The sequence below is a fragment of the Bos javanicus genome, chromosome 11 (assembly GCF_032452875.1).
Source record: "Bos javanicus breed banteng chromosome 11, ARS-OSU_banteng_1.0, whole genome shotgun sequence".
Lineage (NCBI taxonomy): Eukaryota > Metazoa > Chordata > Mammalia > Artiodactyla > Bovidae > Bos > Bos javanicus.
This window is the reverse complement of record NC_083878.1, coordinates 30,637,069-30,659,434: the sequence shown is the minus strand read 5'-3', so window position 1 is coordinate 30,659,434 and position 22,366 is coordinate 30,637,069. Positions and strand designations below refer to the sequence as shown.

Here is a 22,366-nt window from a genome sequence, read left to right as displayed (position 1 = left end):
CATCTACTTCCCATGAAGTGATGGGACCAGATGCCATGATCTTAGTTTTCTGAATGTTGAGCTTTATAACCTAAATCAAATCCCTTACGATTATAGAGTGGAAGTGACAAATAGATACAAGGAATTAGATCTGATAGACAGAGTGCCTGAAAAACTATGGACAGATGTTCGTGACACTGTATAGGAGGCAATGATCAAGATCATCCCCAAGAAAAAGAAATGCAAAAAGGCAAAATAGTTGTCTGAGGAGGCCTTACAAATAGCTGAGAAGAGAAGCTAAAGGCAAAGAAAAAAGGAAAGATATACCCATTTGAATGCACAGTTCCAAAGAACAGCAAGGAGAGATAAGAAAGCCTTCCTCACTGATCAATGCAAAGAAATAGAGGAAAACAATAGAATGGGAAAGACTAGAGACCTTTTCAAGTAAATTAGAGACACCAAGGGCACATTTCATGCAAAGATGGGCACAGTAAAGGACAGAAATGGTATGGACCTAACAGAAGCAGAAGATATTAAGAAGAGGTGGCAGGAATACACAGAAGAACTATACAAAAAAGATCTTCACAACCCAGATAACAATGATGGTGTGACCACTTATCTAGAGCCAGACATCCTGGAATGTGAACAAAGTGGGCCTTAGAAAGCATCACCACAAACAAAGCTAGTGGAGGTGATGGAATTCTAGTCGAGCAATTTCAAATCCTAAAAGATGATGCTGTTAAAGTGCTGCCCTCAACATGTCAGCAAATTTAGAAAACATGTGACAAAATTAGCAACATGTCAGTGGCCACAGGACTAGAAAAGGTCAGTTTTCATTCCAATCCCAAAGAAAGGCAATGCCAAAGAATGCTCAAACTACTGCACAACTGCACTCATCTCACACACTAGTAAAGTAATGCTCAGAATTCTCCAATCCAGGCTTCAGCAATACGTGAACTGTGAACTTCCTGATGTTCAAGCTGGTTTTAGAAAAGGCAGAGGAACCACAGATTAAAGTGCCAACATCTGCTGGATCATTGAAAAAGCAAGAGAGTTCCAGAAAAACATCTATTTCTGCTTTATTAACTATGCCAAAGCCTTTGACTGTGTGGATCATAATAAACTGTGGAAAATTCTGAAGGAGATGGGAATACCAGAACACGTGACCTGTCTCTTGAGAAATCTGTATGCAGGTCAGGAATCAATAATTAGAACTGGACATGGAACAACAGACTAGTTCCAAATCAGGAAAGGAGTATGTCAAGGCTGCATACTGTCACCCTGCTTATTTAACTTCTATGCAGAGTACATTGTGAGAAATGCCGGATTGGATAAAGCACAAGCTGGAATCAAGATTGCCGGGAGAAATATCAATAAATTCAGATATGCAGATGACACCACCCTTGTGGCAGAAAGCAAAGAACTAAAGAGCCTCTTGAGGAAAGTGAAAGAGGAGAGTGAAGTTGGCTTAAAACTCAACATTCAGAAAACTAAGATCATGGCATCTGGTCTCATCACTTCATGGCAGATAGATGGGGAAACAATAGAAACAGTGAGAGACTTTATTTTCTTGGGCTCCAAAATCACTGCAGATGGTAACTGCAGCCATGAAATTAAAAGATGCTTACTTCTTGGAAGAAAAGCTATGACCAACCTAGATAGCATATTAAAAAGCAGAGACATTACTTTGCCAGCAAAGGTCTGTCTAGTCACAGCTATGGTTTTTCTAGTAGTCATGTATGGATGTGAGAGTTGGACTATAAAGAAAGCTGAATGCTGAAGAATTGATGCTTTTCAACTGTCGTGTTGGAGAAGATTCTCAAGCGTCTATTGCACTGCAAGGCGATCCAACCAGTCCATCCTGAAGGAAATCCGTCCAGAATATTCATTGGAAGGACTGATGCTGAAGCTGAAACTGCAATACTTTGGCTTCCTGATATGAAAAACTGACTCACTTGAAAAGACCCTGATGCTGGGAAAGATTGAAGGCAGGCAGAGAAGGGTATGACAGAGAATGCGATGGTTGGATGGCATCACCAACTCAATGGACATGAGTTTGAGTTAGCTTCAGGAGTTGGTGATGGACAGGGAAGCCTGGCGTGCAGTAGTTCATGGGGTCACAAAGAGTCAGACACAACTGAGTGACTAAACTGAACTGTTCCCCACTTACCTGAAAAATTACCACTCTGGAGAATTCTTCCATGGAGGGGAAATGAGACATAATTATGTCACCATGTCCATCATATCCACATACAGTCCTGGGTACTTTACATGATTCATTTAATCCTGACAACAAACCTGAAAGTCTTTCCCACAACTGAGGCTGCAAGGCTAAAAAACTTGCCTAAGGTCATAGACCTACAAATGGAAGACAAAGAATTCAAATCTGGGCTCAGCTCCAAAGCCTGCACTCTTTCCTCCCCACACACTGCTTCAGAGTTACTGTGAACCTTCTTCCCTCCAACCATTTGTCATCATTGCCTCAGTCCACACATTTTTGGGGTGCTGTCCAAGACTTTTAAAGACTCAGTCCCTAGCTTCTGCCCTTGAAAAAAGAAGCAACTTCTTAACCACAGTATGATCAAAAGTATCAGATCATCCATCTTAGATCAATCAGAATCTCACCTCACTATATAAAACCAGAAGGGAAAGAAATTTATATTTACACCTGGGGACTTAAAGAGAAACACTGTGTTTAAAGGTAAAGCTTAGCACACTCCAGTATCGGGCATGACCTGAAGTCGAAGCAGGAGGGGTGGGTAGGTGACCTCCATGGAGCTTCATGTAGTGAAGAGAATGAGTAAGATGAGCATCAGACAGAAGAGTAAAAGCCAAGAGACTGAAAAAACACAGACCACCAGGGCACTACTCATTCCTCCTGCTCTGATCCACTCTTCGACCAGGGTCCCATCAGGCCTTTGCCTCCTTCCTGAGTAGGCCAGAGATATCAACTGAACAGCCTTCCCACAGCAGTGTCCCACTCCAGGTGGCCAGGCAGGAGTACCAGCCCAGTGTTTTCTCCTGGGATATTGACACAGCAGCCAAGTTTATTGGCTTTGGGGCTGCCACGGTTGGTGTGGCTGGCTCAGGGCTGGCACTGGAGCACTGTTTGGCAGCTTGATCATTGGCTATGCCAGGAACCCATCTCTGAAGCAGCAGCTCTTCTCCTAGGCTCTTTTGGGCTTTGCCTTGTCTGAGGCTGTGGAGCTCCTCTGTTTAATGGTTGCCTTTCTCATCATCTTTGCCATGTGAACCTCCACGGAGGTCACCTACCCATCCCTGCTGCTCCAGGCCATGCCTGGTGGTGGAATGTGCTAAGCTTTACCATTAAACACAATGTTTCTCTAAAATAACAAACAAACAAACAAAACACACACAAACTGAACTCCTAACAATAAAAACAAAGAAAATACATCTGCAGCAAACTTATAAGCCTCATGTATGAGTACTTCAACTGCCACTTCCATAGACAGTGCTTCATATGGACAGCACTTCTCATTCTATCTGCCCTACCTTGAGTTAAATGGCAGCTTAGTATAACTAAAAAAAAAACAGTAATTTTGACCAATGTGAGATATACTATTCATTTTTCTTAGCCACTAAATCAACTATGTGCATGCTGGTTTCTCATAAACTCTTGAAAACTCATTTCCATGTGAAAATGGCTCTAATGCTCCGCGGTCCATGGGATTTTCCAGGCAAGAACACTGGAGTGGGCTGCCATTTCCTTCTCCAGGGGATCTTCCCAACCCAGGGATCGAACCCGGGTCTCCTGCATTGCAGACAGACGCTTTACCATCTGAACCACTAGGGAAGCCCAATAAATACTTAGTATACATTAATAATAAATGTTTGCTTTCTGGACCCAATAACCAGGTGTAATAAACAGACCTTTAGAGTATTTGGAGGCGAGGTCTTCTGCTAAAACCAGGGTGGCCTGGAGATGTCGGCACCTAATGGCAAGGTCCCCCTACCTTGTTTTGACTTGACCTACCTTGTTTTTCTTGCCTCGGGGTTCACTTAGAGCCAGTTCATCTTGAAGGAGCTCGACCCTTTTGGCAAGCTGCAGATTTCGGAATGTCAAACTGTCCATTTCCTGCTGCAGTTTCCTCAGTGATTGATCCTTCATTTTCAGCTGTTCCTACATCAATGTGAAAACAGACCATTCCTTGTAATTTAGTCTTAACATTTAAAAATAATGAAAAAAAATTTTTTTGTTTCACCAAAATATAATCAAAACCTCTTTCTTTAAGGAATTAAAGTTATATGTTTATCATTCTAGTTCCTATGTTTTTTTAGCTCTGTTTGGTGACAAATTCATTTTCTGGTCCAATCAAGCAAATTTAAAAATAAAGCTAAAGAGTATACTACTGAAGTAACATTGATCAACTTAAATATCCACAACAACACACTTTTATATAATGTTGTTATTCATGTGTTTGGTGGTGAGGAGTCACAAAGTCTGAGGCTACAATTTTATAAATTTGAAATTTTAATGAGAACCTCAGACTCACTGATGATGCCCTTCAGGTAAGCAAGAATGGAAGAAATATATTTGTATTCACTTTTTCCTATAAATCCTCCTTGAATTTAAGTCAGTCAAAATGAAGTCTTTTCAATACTCTTTAACTTTAAATTATTCTGATCTGGCAAAGATAAAAATCAAATCAAACAAAAAATCTTTGTTATTATCCTAACAAAGAATATTCTCAGTTCACTTTAAAGTGAAAATAGGAACAAAATCTAAAATGTAAACAACACGTCTTCTACTGACCACGCTGTACTGTGTATATCACAACAAGGTAAGAAAATGGGAAACGAGAAATATTTAAATTTCACTCTATTTTTAAAAATAATATTATTCTAACTATATTTTCCTTATGACATTCTGGTAACTTTGTGTTCACTGGTAATCAAACACAAACGGCTATACACTACCATAAACTGAAAGATCTGTACGTTTACTTTACCTTCATTGAGAAACCACTATAAAGCTAAGAGAGGTCAAGTTTTAATGAACAGGGGATTTTTTTAATTGGAGGATAATTGCTTTACAATGTTGTGGTGGTCTCTGCCGTACATCAACTGAATCAGTCATAAGTGCATATATATCCCGTCCCCCTTAAGCCTCCCTCTCCCACTCCATTCCCCCCTCCCGGTTGTCAGTAGAGCACCAGGCTGGGCTCCCTGTGTTTTAGAGCAGCTTCCTGCTAGTTACCTATTCTACACGTGATAGTGTATATATACGTCAATGCTACTTTCCCAGTTTTGAATAGTGGATTTTGAAACAGCAACCTAAAAACGAGAGCCTAGTTCTGCAATCTGCTGACATTATTTGCATGTTGAGGGCATAGCTAGAGGGGTAGAATATGTTTCCATTAAAGAGAAAAAAAATTTCCTTTTTTATTTTTTGTTTACTAAGTCCTTAATGTTTGCTTGAAGTTCAATGGTAAACATAGGCCCAGCCCATGTCCAAATTATTTTATATTTCAATTTAAGGAAACTCAAATCAATAAATGCTCATTGCATCTAATAACTCACTGAAGATACAAATCTAATATAATCAAAATGCTGACTGCAATGCACAGTTCAATTAAAAGTAATCTCTTTACATCCTTATAATTAATTAATCACTAGGTGACTAATATTCCCCATTAACCAATCATTGATTTCGGAAGACATCCATCCCAATCTCTCTATAAATCCTAGTTCCTGCAATGACAGTGATGACAGTGGCATGTGCCCGCACAGGGTCGTTGTGAAAACTGAGAACACGGGTGCAAGGTGCTGAGTGCAATGCCTGCCTGACACACGGCGAGCACTCAGTGAGAGGGCCTGCTGTCACCATCACCACCACAGCTGCTACCAGCATTAATCAGACACAATCAGCCACAGGAGGGTGTGAAACACCAGTGCAGGCGACTAAGATGAGTTCGGAAATACTTTCCCCAGGGGTAGGTTTTAGACATCATAAGGAAATAGATAATGATCAATTTCTTCAGTGATTTAAACAAAACAGTAACTTAGCTAACAAATTCTGACTATTTATCATCTCAGCTTAAGTGCAGAGAGCGTAGGGTAAGGTACTCTGACCCATCTCAGCCCCGAGTCTGTGCAACAGCACCCAAGGAGGGAGCTCCCCTCAAGAGACAGAGGGGACTAGAGAAGGGTCCAACACTAGCCAAGTGAAAGGACGCATCTCACGATCCTGGTGACTGTTCGTGTGTCACTGGTCGCGGGCTACTCCGGAAAGACAGAAAAGTAAAGGGACTCCTAAGCCCTTTTCTCTGAAGAGGGAGCAAGGGAGGCAGTGAAAGAATGAGGCAGGCAGTGTATTTTACTGAAACTTGGCCAAGAAGGAATCCATATCCTAGAATCAATTTATCCAATTAAGAATATCACTAAGCAGTATCTGTGCCTCCCTGGTGGCTCAGATGGTAAAGAATTTCTCTGTAATGTGGGAGATCTAGGTTTGATCCCTGGGTCAGAAAGATTCCCCTGGAGAAGGGAACTGTAACCCACTCCAGTATTCTTGCCTGGAGAATCCCATGGACAGAGGAGTGTGGCAGGCTATATAGTCCCTGGGGTCACAAAGAGTTGGCCATGACTGAACAACTAACACTTTCAAGCAGTATTTATTACATGTCTGCTAAAATGAGGTAGAAACAAATTCTTCTTCTCCCATCATATTTCTCCTCTCAGTTAAAGGTGCTGATGGAGCACTCAGTCATCATTAACACAGGTTATTACTATTAAACAGCTCAACCCAAAGCAAGATTAATGCACTAAATGATTCACACTTTCAGACCCATTTATCAGGGGACAATCTGCTGAATGCTAGGGATATAAACATGAATATGACCAGTCCCTGCAGAGTGCTGTCAGATCAAGCCAGATAAGAAGCCCCATTTGTCCTGATGAGTTTAGCTATGAAAGAAGCTGGGTATGAGAGAAATGCATTAGATGCAGTCCCATAAGACATTTTTGTAATCTCCAGCTAAGAAGTCAAAGCACATCACATTCATACCTAAATGAGTAAGAAAGTTAAACACACACAAAAAATTCGATTACCCTCCCCTATCCCTAGTGAATCAGTGTCAGAGTTGGGAATTTAACCCACAAAATGGGCTGAATCCCCTGCTGTAAGCTTCACCAAACACTAATCTAACTCTCACAACACAGACAGTAGCCTACCTTCAAAGCAGCAGAATTCGCTTGTTCATCCACGACACCTTTCTTCAAGACCTGATTCTGAGCCCGAAGCTGAAAACAGAGGAAGTAATAATTAATTTTTAATATAAAGCAACCACTTACAGCAAGGAAATCACTTACCATCACTTTATAGGAATCTGTACACTGTGTAACTATCAGCTCACATACAAATGAGCCCTCAAGAGGAAAGCAGAGACAACCAGCGTGCCATTCTACAAATAAAGACATAGAGGCTGAGCTGCCCAATGACATAAAACTAAACAATGCAAAATTAAGACTAAAATCCAGGTCTCTTGACTTCCCATGTACATGGTTCTTTCCATGAAACCAATCACCTCCCTAAATAAAAACAATACAATAAAAAAAATATACATATACAATATACAATAGGGTATTAAGTATGCCATTTTCCTTATAACTCTGACATACCATTCACCTGTAAAATACATACAACTGGACTAAGTATGGAATAAGAATTCTACAGAGAACCAAACTATAGGGCATCAACACACCCAGCAGGATACTGTGCCTAATATTAGCCATGCAACTATCACTCACTTCAGCCTCAGGAAGGGAGGACTTACAATCAGGCATCAGCAGAAGCAGTGTACAAAAGCAACTGAGAAGCAAGTTTAATTCAGAAATTAATAACAATAGCAGCTAGCATTTGAATGCTCATTCCTAAATACTTTTACATGTTCTACCTCATCAATCCTCACAACCCAATGAAACAGGTGCTATAATTACCACCACTTCACACGTGAGCAAACTAAGGTACAGAGAAGGTAAGTGGCAATGCTGAGAATCAGACTCCAGTAGTTCTGACTCCAGGCGTAATGCCGTTTAGACAATACTGGCTATTGTTTTATAAAGCTAAATATAAATGAGAACAGTAGTAGGCTGGTGAGATGGAAGAAGTTTTGGGGGAGGCAGGACTTGGGTTTCTTTTGTAGTTAACTTTTTTAAGTTGGGGTCGATCTTTATCTTAAAATATACAAAGCAAAATTATACAGCTTGATGAATTTTTATTCATGGTTACATCTGTATCACCATCACCAGCAGGGATTTGAAAGATAAATCTTCTGCAGCAATCCCCTTCTGCAATTATCAACAAGCACAACACAGAGCACGTGCGTACAAATACACCAGCGCAGCGTAGCTGACACCAAAGGGTTACACACACACAGTCTCAGGACTCAGTATAAAGACCATGAAAGACCAGGTTCTTCTCTGAGAAACTAAATGAATGGGGTGATTTTATCCATGAGCTTAAAAAAAATATATCTATTTCTAATTCTGTGCAGCTCACATCTGTGTCTTGAAAACAGAAACGACCCTTTTCTGTGCCAAAAGAATAGGAATATTTGAATGCTAAACTTTAAACTGAGCATTTGACACTCAAGGGAAAACTGAGCTAAGATTCTAAGAAAAACAGGAACACTGCAGGATATACAGTTTGAGCAAGACAGACTAAAAAGATGAGCTGCTTCTGTTTTTAGAAAGTTAGAGATCAGGGTTCACTACCACAAAAGAAGATCCAAATTTTGCTCTGTCTCGTCCTAGACAATATAAACTAGAGATATTCACTTAATCTTTTGTTATATGGATTACAAAGTGGGGCAATACACCTACCCTATCTTCATTCTTCTGAGGTTGTTGTGAGAATCAGATAAGAAAAGATATGTCAAAGCACTTTCTAAATGATAACATGCTCCACAAATAGTAACAGAGCTCTTATTAAGAGAGTAGAATCAAAGGGACAACAGATACACTTCTAGTTTGCCATATGACCAGGAGCTAACTGTGGTTCAGATCATCAGATCCTGAAAGAAGATATTGTTAAAGTGCTGCACTCAATATGCCAGCAAATTTGGAAAACTCAGCAGTGGCCACAGGACTGGAAAAGGTCTGTTTTCATTCCAATCTCAAAGAAAGGCAATGCCAAAAAATGTTCAAACTACTGCACAATTGTACTCATTTCACATGCTAGCCAGGTAATGCTCAAAATCTTTCAAGCTAGGCTTCAATAGTACATGAACCAATAACTTCTAGATGTACAACATGGATTTAGACAATGCAAAGGAACCAGAGATCAAATTGCCAACAACTGTTGCACCATAGAAAAAGCAAGAGAATTTAAAAAAAAAATCTACTTCTGTTTCATTGACTATGCTAAAACCTTTGACTGTGTGGATTACAATGAACTGTGGAAAATTCTTAGAGATGAAATTAACAGACCATGTTACCTGCCTCCTGAGAAACCTGTATTGCAGGTCAAGAAGCAACAGCTAGAACCAGACATGGAACAACAGACTGGTTCAAAACTGGGACAGGAGTACGTCAAGGCTATATATATTTAACTTATATGCAGAGTACATCATCATAGGCCTTCCCTTGTAGATCAGTCTGTAAAGAATCTGCCTGCAATGCAGGAGACCAAGGTTTGATTCCTGGGTCAGGAAGATTCCTCTGGAGAAGGAACTGGCAACCTACTCCAGCATTCTTGCCTGGAGAATCCCCTTGGACAGAGGAGCATGGCAGGCTACAGTCCATGGGGTTGCAAGAGTTGTACAAGATTTAGTGATTAAACCTCCACATCATGCAAAATGCCAGGCTGGATGAAGCCCAAGCTGCAATCAAGATTGCCAGAAATATCAATAACCTCAGATATGAAGATGATACCGCCCTAATGGCAGAAAGCAAAAAGAAACTAAAGAGCCTCTTGATAAAGGTGAAAGAGGAGAGTGAAAATGCTGGCTTAAAACTCAACATTCCAAAAACTAAGATCATGACATCCAGTTCCATCACTTCAAGGCAAATTGATGGGGAAAAAGTGGAAACAGTAACAGACTTCATTTTCTTGGGCTCCAAAATCACTGTGGACAGTAACTCCAGCCATGAAATTAAAAGACACATGCTCTTTAGAAGAGAAGCTATGACAAACCTAGACAGTGGACTAAAAAGCAGAGAAATCACTTTGCCTACAAAAGTCCATATAGTCATAGCTATGGTTTTTCCAGTAGTCACATATGGATGTGACAGTTGGACCATAAAGAAGGCTGAGTGCTGAAGAATTGATGCTTTCAAACTGTGGTGTTGGAGAAGACTTTTGACGGTCCCTTGGACAATAAAGAGATCAAACCAGTCCATCCTAAAGGAAATCAACCCTGCATATTCATTGGAAGGACTGATACTGAAGCTGAAGCTCTAATACTTTGGCCACCTGATGTGAAGAGCCAACTCACTGGAAAAGACTCTGATGCTGGGAAAGACTGAAGGCAGGAGAAGAGGGTGACAGAGAATGAGACGGTTGGTTGACATCATCAACTCAATGGACAAAGGTTTGAGCAAACTCTGGGAGATAGTGAAGGAAAGGGAAGTCTGGCGTGCTGCAGTCCGTGGAGTCACAAAGAACTAGACATGACTGAGTGACCAACAAAACAAAGGGACTATGCTAATGATATAGGGGAGAAAGAAGTAAAAGAAATGGTCCCTATTTCAAAAAGTTTACAATTTAAAGGGAAGAGAAAAGATAATCATACAAGCATTTCCTGCTTAAAAAAATGTGGACATTAAATTTTCTAGAACAGGAGTTATCAAACTAAGGTCGTCGTGAAGTCACTCAGTCATGTCCGACTCTTCGTGACCCCATGGACTGTAGCCCACCAGGCTCCTCCATCCAAGGAATTTTCTAGGCAAGAGTACTGGAGTGGGTTGCCATTTCCTTCTCCAATCAAACTAAAGTACCTGGGCCAAACTGGACAGCTACCTATTTTAAAGTTTTGCAGGAACACAGCCAAACTCATTACTGATGAATTGTCTATGACTGCTTTTGAGTTATAGTGACAGAAATGAGTAGATACAATGGAAACCATATGGCCTCAAGCCTAAAATATTTACCATTAATATTAGGTTCTTTACACTCTGCTCTAGAAGTACAAAAGAGAGATTAAACCACTACTTTAGTACTGACTTCCAACACATGGTATACTACCCTTTAAGCAATCTCAATATATTTTTTGGATAACGTGTTACCTAGGTAACAGAATTCAATAAATATTTTCAAACTCATATAGCCAAAGGACAGCAGTATTACTTGAGGGTTTAGGTTTCATTTCGTACCCCCATTCTAACTTTGATCTATGATCATCTTCTTTGTGCGGTCTTTAGAACCTCTGATTGACTGCCTCAAAGACTAGGGATGAAGTCTGAAATTTGCTGAACTGAAAATTTTCTGTAGGACCAGAACTGCAAACATTTTTAAAACAAGCAAACAGGAAAACCTCACCTGTAATTCCTAAGGCACACTTAGAAGCTATTTAAAGCAAACTGAACAGCCTACTTTGTCAAAAAAAGCAAAATTAAATTTTTCAAATCACTACTGTTTGGAAGTTAATCTGATCATAAAGAAAAATGATTTTGATTTTCCTTTGGAAAATACTGTTGGCTGAATTGATAACAATTCAAACACAGTGTTCCCATGGTACCACTCAACAGAAAAATGCAGCTTTTAGAAATATTTATCTAAAATCCCCTTCTACTATTTGGTAGGTAGAAAAGGATGAGTTTGGCCGAGCTCTCCACTGCCTTGTTAATTACACTTGGCATTTAGCATCTTCCTGCATTTCAGCCACTGTCACATCTCTGCATTACTGACCAGCATCTTGTCAAATGCAGATACTGCTATAACCAGTCTGGTCTTTCAGAATCTTATCTTTCTCCTCACCAGCATTCACCACAGTGGGAAGGCAAATGCAGTGTTTGTCTTAGAAACAGTTACAGGTGGTCACTAATGCCTCTAGGAGACGAGTGTGGAGACTCCAGTGGACGTGGACGTAACTGAGAAACAACTGCCCTGAAGTCTCCATTAGGACAAGGAAATTCTCCAGGAGATGATACAGCCTATTTCCAGCAGCTGTGCCATGCACTACTGTTCCATTCAGTAGAGAAACAGTCCTCTGAATCCCAACTCAGAAACCCTCCTGGTCTTTTCAAACTCATTTTTCATGGTCTTGTGATCTTCTGACTAGCTTTACCTTGACTCAAAAACACAGCATTTTCTCATGTTGACCAACCAAACCCCAACTGTTCTACTAGAACCTACTTCCTACTCTGATCCTACTTCCAAAAATTTTTCCCAATCATTCTCTATAGTGCCCCTATAGAGACAGAGACAAGGCCCTCAGAGACAATGCCCTCAGTTTCCTGGGCACTTACTAGTAACAGGACATCACTTATAAAAGTATTCAGTCTTTATAGTACATTTTACATTCACTAATTTATGTACGATTTCTACACTCATGTCCCATCTGCCAATTAAACTATCCTTCACAGTAGAGACTACAGTATAATCCCTTATATCTCCTGCCTACAATGAAAGATCAATAATATGGACAGAGAAAGCATTTGATAAATGTTTAATTATCACATTAAATGCTATAAAGCAGGGGTTCCCAACCCCCAGGCCACCTTCCACAACTGATAACTGGCCTGTTAGGAACCAGGCCTGAAGAAGGCAATGGCTCCCCACTCCAGTACTCTTGCCTGGAAAATCCCATGGACGCAGGAGCCTGGTAGGCTGCAGTCCATGGGGTCGCTAAGAGTCGGACACAACTGAGCGACTTTACTTTCACTTTTCACTTTCACGCATTGGAGAAGGAAATGGCAACCCACTCCAGTGTTCTTGCCTGGAGAATCCCAGGGACAGGGGAGCCTGATGGGCTGCCGTCTCTGGGGTCGCACAGAGTCGGACACGACTGAAGCGATTTAGCAGCAGCAGCAGCAGCAGGAACCAGGCCACACAGCAGGGAGTGAGCTGCATGCGAGGGAGTGAAGTTGTGGGTGTATTTACAGCTGTTGCCCATTGCCCTCCCAACACCCCCAGATGGGACCATCTAGTTGTAGGAAAACAAGTTCTGGGCTCCCACTGATTCTGCATTACGGTGAGCTATATAATTACTTCATTATATATCACAATGTAATAATAATAGAAACAAAGTGCACAATAGATGTAATATGCTTGAATCATCCTGAGACCACCCCTCCCCTCTGCCAGTCTGTGGAAAACCTGTCTTCCACAAAATCGATCCCTGGTACCAAAAAGGTTGAGGACCACTAATGTAACTATAAGGTGTCTAAATGTAACCCTTCGTAGGGACTTTCCTGGTGGCTCAGTGGTCAAGAACCTACCCACTAGTGCAGGAGACACAGGTTCAAACCCTGGTCAAGGAACTAAGATCCCGCATGCCGTGGGGGCAAGTAAGCCATGGGTGCTGCAATTAGAGAGAAGCCCCCATGCTGCAAGAAGAGCCTGCATGCTGCAACTGAGACCCGACACAGCCAAAAATAAACAACAAATGCAATGCATTCTACAAGAGACCATCATTACTTCAACAGTCCCTCTTTAAAGCCCTTCTCCAAATGATTTGAACCTCATGGTCCTATTGGACACCCAGCACCTTCAAAAGTCCTGAGCCTACCTCTCTGACAACCAGTGCACGGACTACTCTGTGTGACTCTGCTTCTGGATCAGCCCGGCTTCAGTCAGACTTACCACAAAGCTGTTTCTCCAGGGACACAGAGAGTGGGGTGAGTCACCTACGATCTCTCTCATGCCGCTCTGCCAATGTGTGGTAGAATAACTGGCCCAAGATTAGAGATTTACTATGTTCTATCACAAACTACTAGAAGAGTTTGTGGGGAAAGAGGTGAATAGCTTATATGCTATTTCTCATCTAATCCTCAACAAGACTGTGTTCACTCTTACATAACTGCTTCCATACGATGGGCCTTCTGACGTTTATACATGTTTTCGTGCGTGCTCAGTCCAGCTCTTTGTGACCCCATGGACTATAGCCTGCCAGGCCTCTCTGTCCATGGAATTTTTCAGGCAAGAATACCGGAGTGGGTGCCATTTCCTCCTCCGGGGGATCTCCCTGACCTAGGCATCAAACCTGCATTTCCTGCATTGGCAGGCAGGTTCTTTATCACAGTGCCATCTGGGAAGCCCTTATACATGTTTTACAACCCTATAAAACACATCTTTAGACATCTAGCTTTTCTCTATTACAAAATAATGTATGCAGCAGACAACCTGAAGCCCATTCCTAAGCCTCACCAAAAACCCTGATTTCAGAATACTTAAGTCACCAGCAGACCAGTTTCAGTGTCTCTAGCCTGGATGAGCCTTTAAAAAACTCCCAGTTGTAACATTTTAGGTATTCTACAGCTGTGGGAATAGCACTCAGTCTTTCTCTCCACCTACTAACTTGCTCCTCGCCCTGGAAAAGCATAAAGTAACTGTGGGCTACATACTGTGTACTAAAGGTTGAGATCCTTTTGTCACTGAGTTGGGAAGAAAACCTCCTTTCAGACCTGCCTTCAAACAAAACTCTTTCTCTTGTCCCTACTGAATTTCCCTGCGTGTAGGGAAATTCAGTAGGACAAAACCCCCACCCCAACTCTGCAGTCTGCCTCATCAGTGACTGCTTGGCAATTCAGCTGAATTAAGAGTAGGATACCCCTTGACTCTCTAAGGCCTTGCTATTCAAAGTGTGGTCTAGGGACAGCTGTAGCAGGATCACCTGGGAGCAGAATCTAGGCCCCACCCCAGACCTACTGAACCAGAATCTGCAGTTTAACATGGTGCTTCCCTGATGGCTCAGATGGTAAAGAATCTGCCTGCAATGCAAGAGACCCAGGTTCAATCCCTGGGTCAGAAAGATCCCCTGGAGAAGGGCATGGCAACCCACAGCAGTATTCTTACCTGGAGGATTTCATGGACAGAAGAGCCTAGCGAGCTACAGTCCATGGGATGGCAAAGAATCAGACATGACTGAGTGACTACCCCTTTCACCTCTCAGGTGAGTCACACGGATATTTACGTTTGTGATGCCCTGATCTAGGGGCTAACCTAGCACAGTTCAGCAAGGTGGTCCATAGCCACATGTTCCTATTAAAACTTAAATTACTGGGACTTCCCTGGTGATCCAGTGGATGGAAATCCACCTTCCAGTGCAAGGGACATGGGTTCAATCCCTGGTTGGGGAACTGGGATCCCCCATGCCACAATTAGAGAAAAGCCTATGAGGTGCAAAGAGGAGCCTGCGTGCTGCAACTAAGATCTGATGCAATCAAAAATAAAATAAAAAGTAAACTTAAATGACTTAAATAAAATCCAAAATTCAGTTCCTCAGCTGAGCTAGCCACGTCTCAAGTATTCAACAGCCCCACGTGCTAGTGGATGCCCTACTAGACAGCAAACATGCAGAACATTTTCATTCTCCTGGAAAGCTCCAGTGCACAGCACCTTTAGTAGTGAACCCAATACACTAGGGTAGAAAAAAAACTGATACTCCATTTTACTTTAGTCCAGCTCCTGAGTCTTACTTCTTTTACAAGAGGAAGCAATCAGGTTCAGCCAAGCTCTGCTCTCCAGTAAGCAAAACTGATCCTTTCCTAAAATGAGCACATCTAAGAGTATCAATCTAAAAAGTTTCCAAAGGCAATCTCCTTCATAACTACAAGAAGCATCAATTGCAAGGTAAACCGTTAGAGAAATAGGATCCAGCTTTCCCACTGGTTTTTACAGCTTTGAAAAGAGCTTTAAAAAGATTACCTTTATCTGAGCAAAAGCTACTAAACTGACACCATTTCTTGGTGGTTCTCAAACTCTGGTGTGCACGCAAATCACTGGAGAGGTTTGTTACAACACAGATTCCCAGGTCTGACCACCAGTTTCAGATTCAGTAAATCCAGGGTAGATGCAACCCATTCCCAACACTGATGCTGCTGATCCCAGGGCTACGCTTTGAACCACTGACCCAGGATACCACAAACAATGGAAAGATGGTTAGATTTGACACTTGTTTCCACACGGACATTGTGCCAGGCAAGAATGCAGAAGCCTGTGCAGAGAAAGCAGACTGAAATCAAATGGGTCAGGACTGTGTGCCCTCAGCCTCTTTTCCAGAAAGATACACACCAAGTAAGAAATGGTCTCTGGTTCTTAAGTCAACAGTGTAGTCAAAATGAGGCCCGATTAACTCTCCCTCACATCTCAAAAAGGCAGCCTCCAACTATTACCTATTAACTTCATAAATCTCTGAAAACCAGCTTCTAACCCCTTCCCCGCCCCCAAACTGTTAAACCAGAAATTTTAAAAGCCTACAATGATTGCCTAATTGCCCAAACCACTAATGTCTTAACCTCCACTTTAACTGGCCTTTCCATACACTTTATGTTTTAGCAACCTGTCTGCCTCAGAAATTGTCATCTGCTTCAGCCTCCATGGTTCATCTTTTATCTAACGAAACTCTCAGTCTCTTTTAATGGAAGCTCCTCAGACTGATTTTGCTCTTTCTCAGGGGCAAAAAAGATTATGACAGAAGTTATAAAGGGAGAAATGGGCCCCTTCCTGGCACACAGACTGAGATCTGCATTAAATAAGAACAAGAAGATTCTGCAAGTGTCATTGGTTGAGGGATCATGCTTGCTGCTCTCTTGATATTTAGGCCTCCTTCTATAGCTTAAAAGGACATCATTTTTCTTTGTATCCTAAATAAGGAAAAAGGGAGACAAAACTGAAATTCAACATCAGCCCACAAACAAAGCTAACAAAAAGGTAAAATACCCCCTTCCATAGGCACAGGGCTGAAGGTAGCATGCATACTGCTTGCTGGGTCACTCACTTGAGTCTGACTCTTGTAACCCCATTGACTGCAGCTCACCAGGCTCCTCTGTCCATGGGATTCTCCAGGAAAGAATACTGGAGTGGGTAGCCATTCCCTTCTCCAGGGGAATCTTCCTGATGCAAGGATCAAACTGCGTCTCCTGCATTGCAGGTGGATTCTTTACCCCTAAGTTAGTAGGCTTAGCTGGTAGCACAAATCTTATCTAGAAATTGCTTGGCACTAGAATCAACAGGGAACAAAAATCACATGAAATCTTTTGACCAATCCCTGTTCTCACATTCTGAAATTTCCATCACATGCAGTTTAAAGGATGAAAAATGGTCTGGCCCAACAGGGAGACAACTTCAAGGCTGGCAGACCCCCTACAGTACCCTTAGCATCTCCTACTGTCCCAGCCTTCCCACAGGTGTTCCCCAAAGAATCTACCTAAAGTGATTAACTCTCCAAGTTCAACTATCATCTTTAGGGGAATTATTTTAAAAGTTCTGGCCTTTGTCCTGACTTTCAGCCAGTCTGCCTCCACTAGAAATTTTCGACAATGACCCCAACATTACTTCAACCTACTATGTGAATCAGATGGCCTCAGCATGCCTTCCAACCATAATACTATGATTACATCTAACCTTCATTGCAAACTGGCGCGCCTTCTGACCCACCCTCCTCTGCCAGTTGGCAGCGGTGTTCTGTCAGAGCAGTCCATGCGTTAATTTCAGGGTCAACTCTCAGTCTTCCCTCATTCATCACGTCCCACAGAATGAATGAGACACAAGGATGAGTGCCCTGACACTTCCATCCATATTCTTCATAAGTTTGCAGCTGCATGCAAAGCAGGCACTCAAAAAACAGATAAGCTAAACCATACTTGTCAACCATAATTCCTAAATTTAAGCCTTTTCCATCTAAACAGTCACAAATTTTATTTAATCCTATGTAACTCTCCCTGATACTATTCAAAAAGCCTGCAGTCTGGTCGCCTTTTCTCCAGTCTTTCCCCATTTCAGTCCATCTTCCTCATAGCTACCAGTTATCTTTCTAAAAGCAATGTCACTCTCCCATTTGAAAACCTTTAGTGTCTATTCCATTTATTCAAAATTCAAATTTCTTACTTGACATCCACAACTCTTCATGATCGGGTCCAAATTATCCCTCCAACCATACTTCACCACTCTCTGTCATGTATCTGACCGTGTCTTCATGTCAGCAGAGACTGTCTCCTTTGCCTGGAATACTACCATCCATCATTTCCTCCCTATCCGCTACTCCCCAATCTGAGTAACTTCTACTCTTACCTGCCATTTCTTCTGTGCGCCCACTGATCTAACACTTGTCGTCTTGTATTAATTTTATGTACAACATTTGAATATTCTATTAAAGGGTTCTCCTTAAGGTGGAACTCTGCCTCACTCAATGGGGCCTGGGACTGTTCACAGGTGGCATATAACTGTTTGCTAAACAAAAGAGCTTACATAGCCAAAAGAATAAAATCTTTTCAAAGTTTCCACTATTTTTGGGAGGCTGTTATTTCAGCAGTGTGGTCACTGCTCAAAATATTTCTGGAACTCTCTTCTGCCACTTGGAATTGCCTTCTGAGCTTGTTTACTATCTGGAAAAGAAAATCAATCCCCTTACTTTATACTCATGAAACATTTTCACCCCAAAATAGGAAAGCCAAGTGTCTGGACTGCCATCCTCTACCCACCACACTTCATCACATGGATTTGTTCCAAATAATTTCTGGACCTTTCAAACAAACAAAAAATACCTTCAGAGAATAAAAACTTGCCATCGCTAACATCTTGCCAGAGGCTCTTAGAGACAAATTCAAATGGAAATGCAGAAGTTTTGCCAATGGTCGTGCTTAGATGCTCAGTCTGTCCTACTCTTTGTGACCCCTTGGGCTGTAGCTCACCAGGCTCCTCTGTCCATGGGGATTCTCCAGGGAAGAATACTGGAGTGGTTTGCCATGCCCTCCTCCAGGGGATCTTCCCAACCCAGGCCTCCCACTTTGCAGGTGGATTCTTTACCTTCTGAGCTACTGGGGAAGCTCTTGCCAATAGTAGCACCACTGGAATAACAGTATCTCAAAAGGCTTCCATGTGATTGTGAGGACTTAAGTGTGTATGTTTAGGCACAGGTTTTATTTTTCACAAAACAATGCATTTCACCTTGGTGCATATCCGTTATATGAAATTTTTTAAAGCGTGTCTCAGTTTCTCCAAAGTAAAAAAGAGTCTAAGCTTCCCCATGCTCCCTTGAATGCCAAGATCACCGAAAACCAAGTTTAATGACTACTGAATCTATTTCCAAAGATGCAAGATTCTGCTTTTAGAACTTCATTAGAATATTCTTGAGGCAGAACCACACTACACAGAAAAGCAGCACCGCCCTTTTCCAAGAAAAGGGTCCCATCAGTTAAAAGACTGATGCCATAAATATGACAAAGGGAAAGGTCACTATTTTGCTTAATTCAACATGTTCTGAGCATCTTCTGGGTGCTCTGCCCCACTCCAGGTGACCCAAGAAAAAGAGAGAAAAGGACACAGCCCTAGCACTCCAGCTTTCAAAATCATTTTCAGACAACGTCTTTCCAAAGCACTGAATCCATTCGTAACCACCTATCTCTGGTGAAGTAGTTTACACGCGTGACTCTATTCACACTTCAGATTTAATTGTGGGGGGTGGGGGGGAGGCAGATAAATCTCTTTATCCTCACATCATTCCTGTGGGAAAGGAGAAAGCTTGATCCTTCCCATCACCGGGCTGGGAAAATTGAGGAAGCAGCAGGAAAGCGATGGTCCTCACCTTTCCCTGCCCCTCCCGACCAGCACCAGAGGCGGAAGCCAGGATTTCTGACATCCCTGTCCATGCCCGCTAGTTCAGTGAGAAGGAAGAATCAAACTCCTGCTCCTTCCCGCAGAAACGCACACCGACCAGACACCGCCCGGCCCCATCTCCTGGGAACTGCAGGTGGAAGCGCGGTAATGGTGGATACAGAAGGCAGAGGAGACAGGAGGGGCGCGCTCGCATGCCCCCTCCGCCTTCTCCCTCTGTCCCGACAAGTCGCTGCCAAGGCAACCCGAGGCCGCAGGACCGGGGACCCCCTACTCCCCGCATACGACGGGTACCTTAGAGTACTCCTGAGCCAGCTTCTGGTACTTCCCCTGCAACTCTGCCGAGGCCATGGCCTCCCCCGCCCTGTCCAGGCCAGACTGCCCAGGCCACTCAGCCCCACCCCCCGCCCCCAACCCCAGACACGCTGCCGGGTATGGCTCCACCAGCTCCTGCCCGCTCTGCCACCGCCGCCGCGCCTCCTCCTCCACTTCCGGGTTCTCCGGGTGAGAGGAAGGAGGAGTGAGGCCAGGGGTGGAGCGACCACCGTGGGCGGGGCGACGTCTGACATCACCACCCCACCCTCCCGCGCCCAAGCACGTACGCGCGCAGAATCTCTGGCGCTCGTGGGCTCTGCCTCTGGAGGGGGCAGGGGGCGCCATCTTGACGCATGGTCCAAGATGGCGACCCAGAATAGGGAAGGAGAGCATTAAAAGGGGAAGAAAATGATAAGAGCCCACAGAATGGGCGGGGGACGGCGGAGAGGGGCGGTGGTGCGAAGAATCGAGGACCGGAAGAAGAAACATTCTAAGCGCATCAAGAATTCTGGTCGAACACACTGTCCTCCCCCACTGGTTCCCATGGCAACCGTCTGTCGTTTGATGGTTACATCTTTCAGAAGGTGCTCGGAGAGAAAGACCTCTGTATTCCGCTACCTGCTATCCGGATATGGTAGCACCGGACATGGCCTGCATTATAAACTTTCCCCCAATTTTATAACGCGCGCTACTTCACCCTGTTCTGCTCCAGACAAACCTTTGTCTTATATTTTGACGTTGAGATGTCTTTGTGTGCATTCTCTACCCATTCCACCCGCCCAGCCCTGCCCCCACACTGGCACTGCATCAGAGCGTTTTCTCAGAGAATTGGGTAAAAAGCTTTTAGGAAATTTCAGGGAATGATCCCTGCCACGCAAGCAGATAGGGTGGACGTTAACGACATGTAACTGGACAATTGAAGCAAATAGTAGTCTGCCTGAAATACTTTATGCCGCTTTGCTCATTAAATATGTTTTGAGGACGTATTATATGTTAGATATTCTAAGCATTGCATTTATTGCAACATTGAAATGTTCATAGAGGAATAAATAATTTAGGATACTTGGTTGCCATAAATTACAGCACTGCAGTTTAACAAAACTAATAACCTAGATCTGTATATATCTGCATGAATCTCTATCAACATGACAAAACACTGTTTGTAAAAAGCAAATTGCAATATACTAGAGCATGAAAAGATACATTTGAAGAATATAAAGCAACATTTGTGCTGCTCATGGACACATGAACATGTACTAAAAATAGAGAAACAAGAACTGGAAGGATACACATCTAATTCTGGCTTGTGATTGCCTCTAGTGAGAAAACGAAGAAAGGGGAATGAAAAAGAACAAAGAAGCATAAATTTTATTTTTATTTAATTTTTTCAAGTGAATGTGACTGGAAGTTAACATTTATTATCCAGGTAATAGGGAAAGGGATGTTAGTTATATTGTTATTTTAGAACGTTTGATATTTTCCATGATTAAAAAAACACCTCGTATTTTCCTGTTTGACATTCGACTCTGAGTATGCCTGGAATTTTAAAGTGAAAGCATGAGCTGGTATACGCACTTTTCAGCCACTGTAATGTAAGGAAAGGATTACAAACTTTTAAAAATGTTGTTTATACTTTTCAGTTGACAGCCAAGCCCTACTATCCAGCAAACTTGCAGAATTTTTTAAATTATTATTATTAGTTTTCCATGGCACCACCAAGCGGCAGAATTAAATATTGTTAAGTGTATTTCTGTAGTTTGTACTGTAATGGAATTTGCAATTATTTAAAAATAAAATGCTATTTCAGAACTAACATTCCAAAGAAAGACTATGCAACTTTGGTTAGAGAGCCTATGTACTGACCTGAGAAATTTATATTTCCACTGCTTAATCTAGCCGTTCTGTCAGTTGCAAAAAAATTGTTTTCAAATCCCGACTGCTAAATCGAGCACATTGCAGAATCTCTTCCTCAAAAGACACCATTAAGTGACTGAAAAGGCATTTGCAATATATATATCCAACAAAGGTGTCCCTTATCCAGATATATAAAGAGCTCTTACAAATCAATAAGAAAAAAGACCAGCAACCAGATAGAAAAATGAGCAAGGGACTTCCAACAGGCAATTCACAAAGGAAAATACACAAATGGGCCATTAAACGTGCAAAGGGGTGTTAAGTTTCATTAGCAACCAGGAGGAAGTGAAATTAAAACCACAGTGAAATGCCATACACACCCACACAAACGGCTAATATTTAAAAGATTGAGAAGAGTGAATGAGAATATAAAATGAGAAACTGTCATAACATATTGATGAGAGCCTTCCCAAGTGGTGCAAT

The 22,366-nt window shown here is 42.3% G+C and overlaps 1 protein-coding gene across 3 annotated transcripts in view; it reads right to left on the bottom strand.

Moving 5' to 3' along the window:
* Window positions 1-20,973, bottom strand: part of PPP1R21 (protein phosphatase 1 regulatory subunit 21) — a 78,504-nt gene extending 57,531 nt beyond the window's left edge. The window contains exons 1-4 of one of the 3 annotated variants that reach the window (XM_061432304.1): window positions 20,009-20,067; window positions 19,686-19,844; window positions 7,174-7,242; window positions 3,974-4,120 (exon numbers count right to left, since the gene is read on the bottom strand). In XM_061432304.1, the coding sequence (XP_061288288.1) occupies window positions 3,974-4,120; window positions 7,174-7,242; window positions 19,686-19,739 (270 nt within the window). In that variant the 5' untranslated portion in view covers window positions 19,740-19,844; window positions 20,009-20,067. Of the gene's footprint in view, window positions 1-3,973; window positions 4,121-7,173; window positions 7,243-19,685; window positions 19,845-20,008 lie in introns of all 3 variants that reach the window. The other 2 variants (XM_061432303.1, XM_061432302.1) reach the window with 2 other exon arrangements.
* Window positions 20,974-22,366: the final 1,393 nt, after the last annotated feature.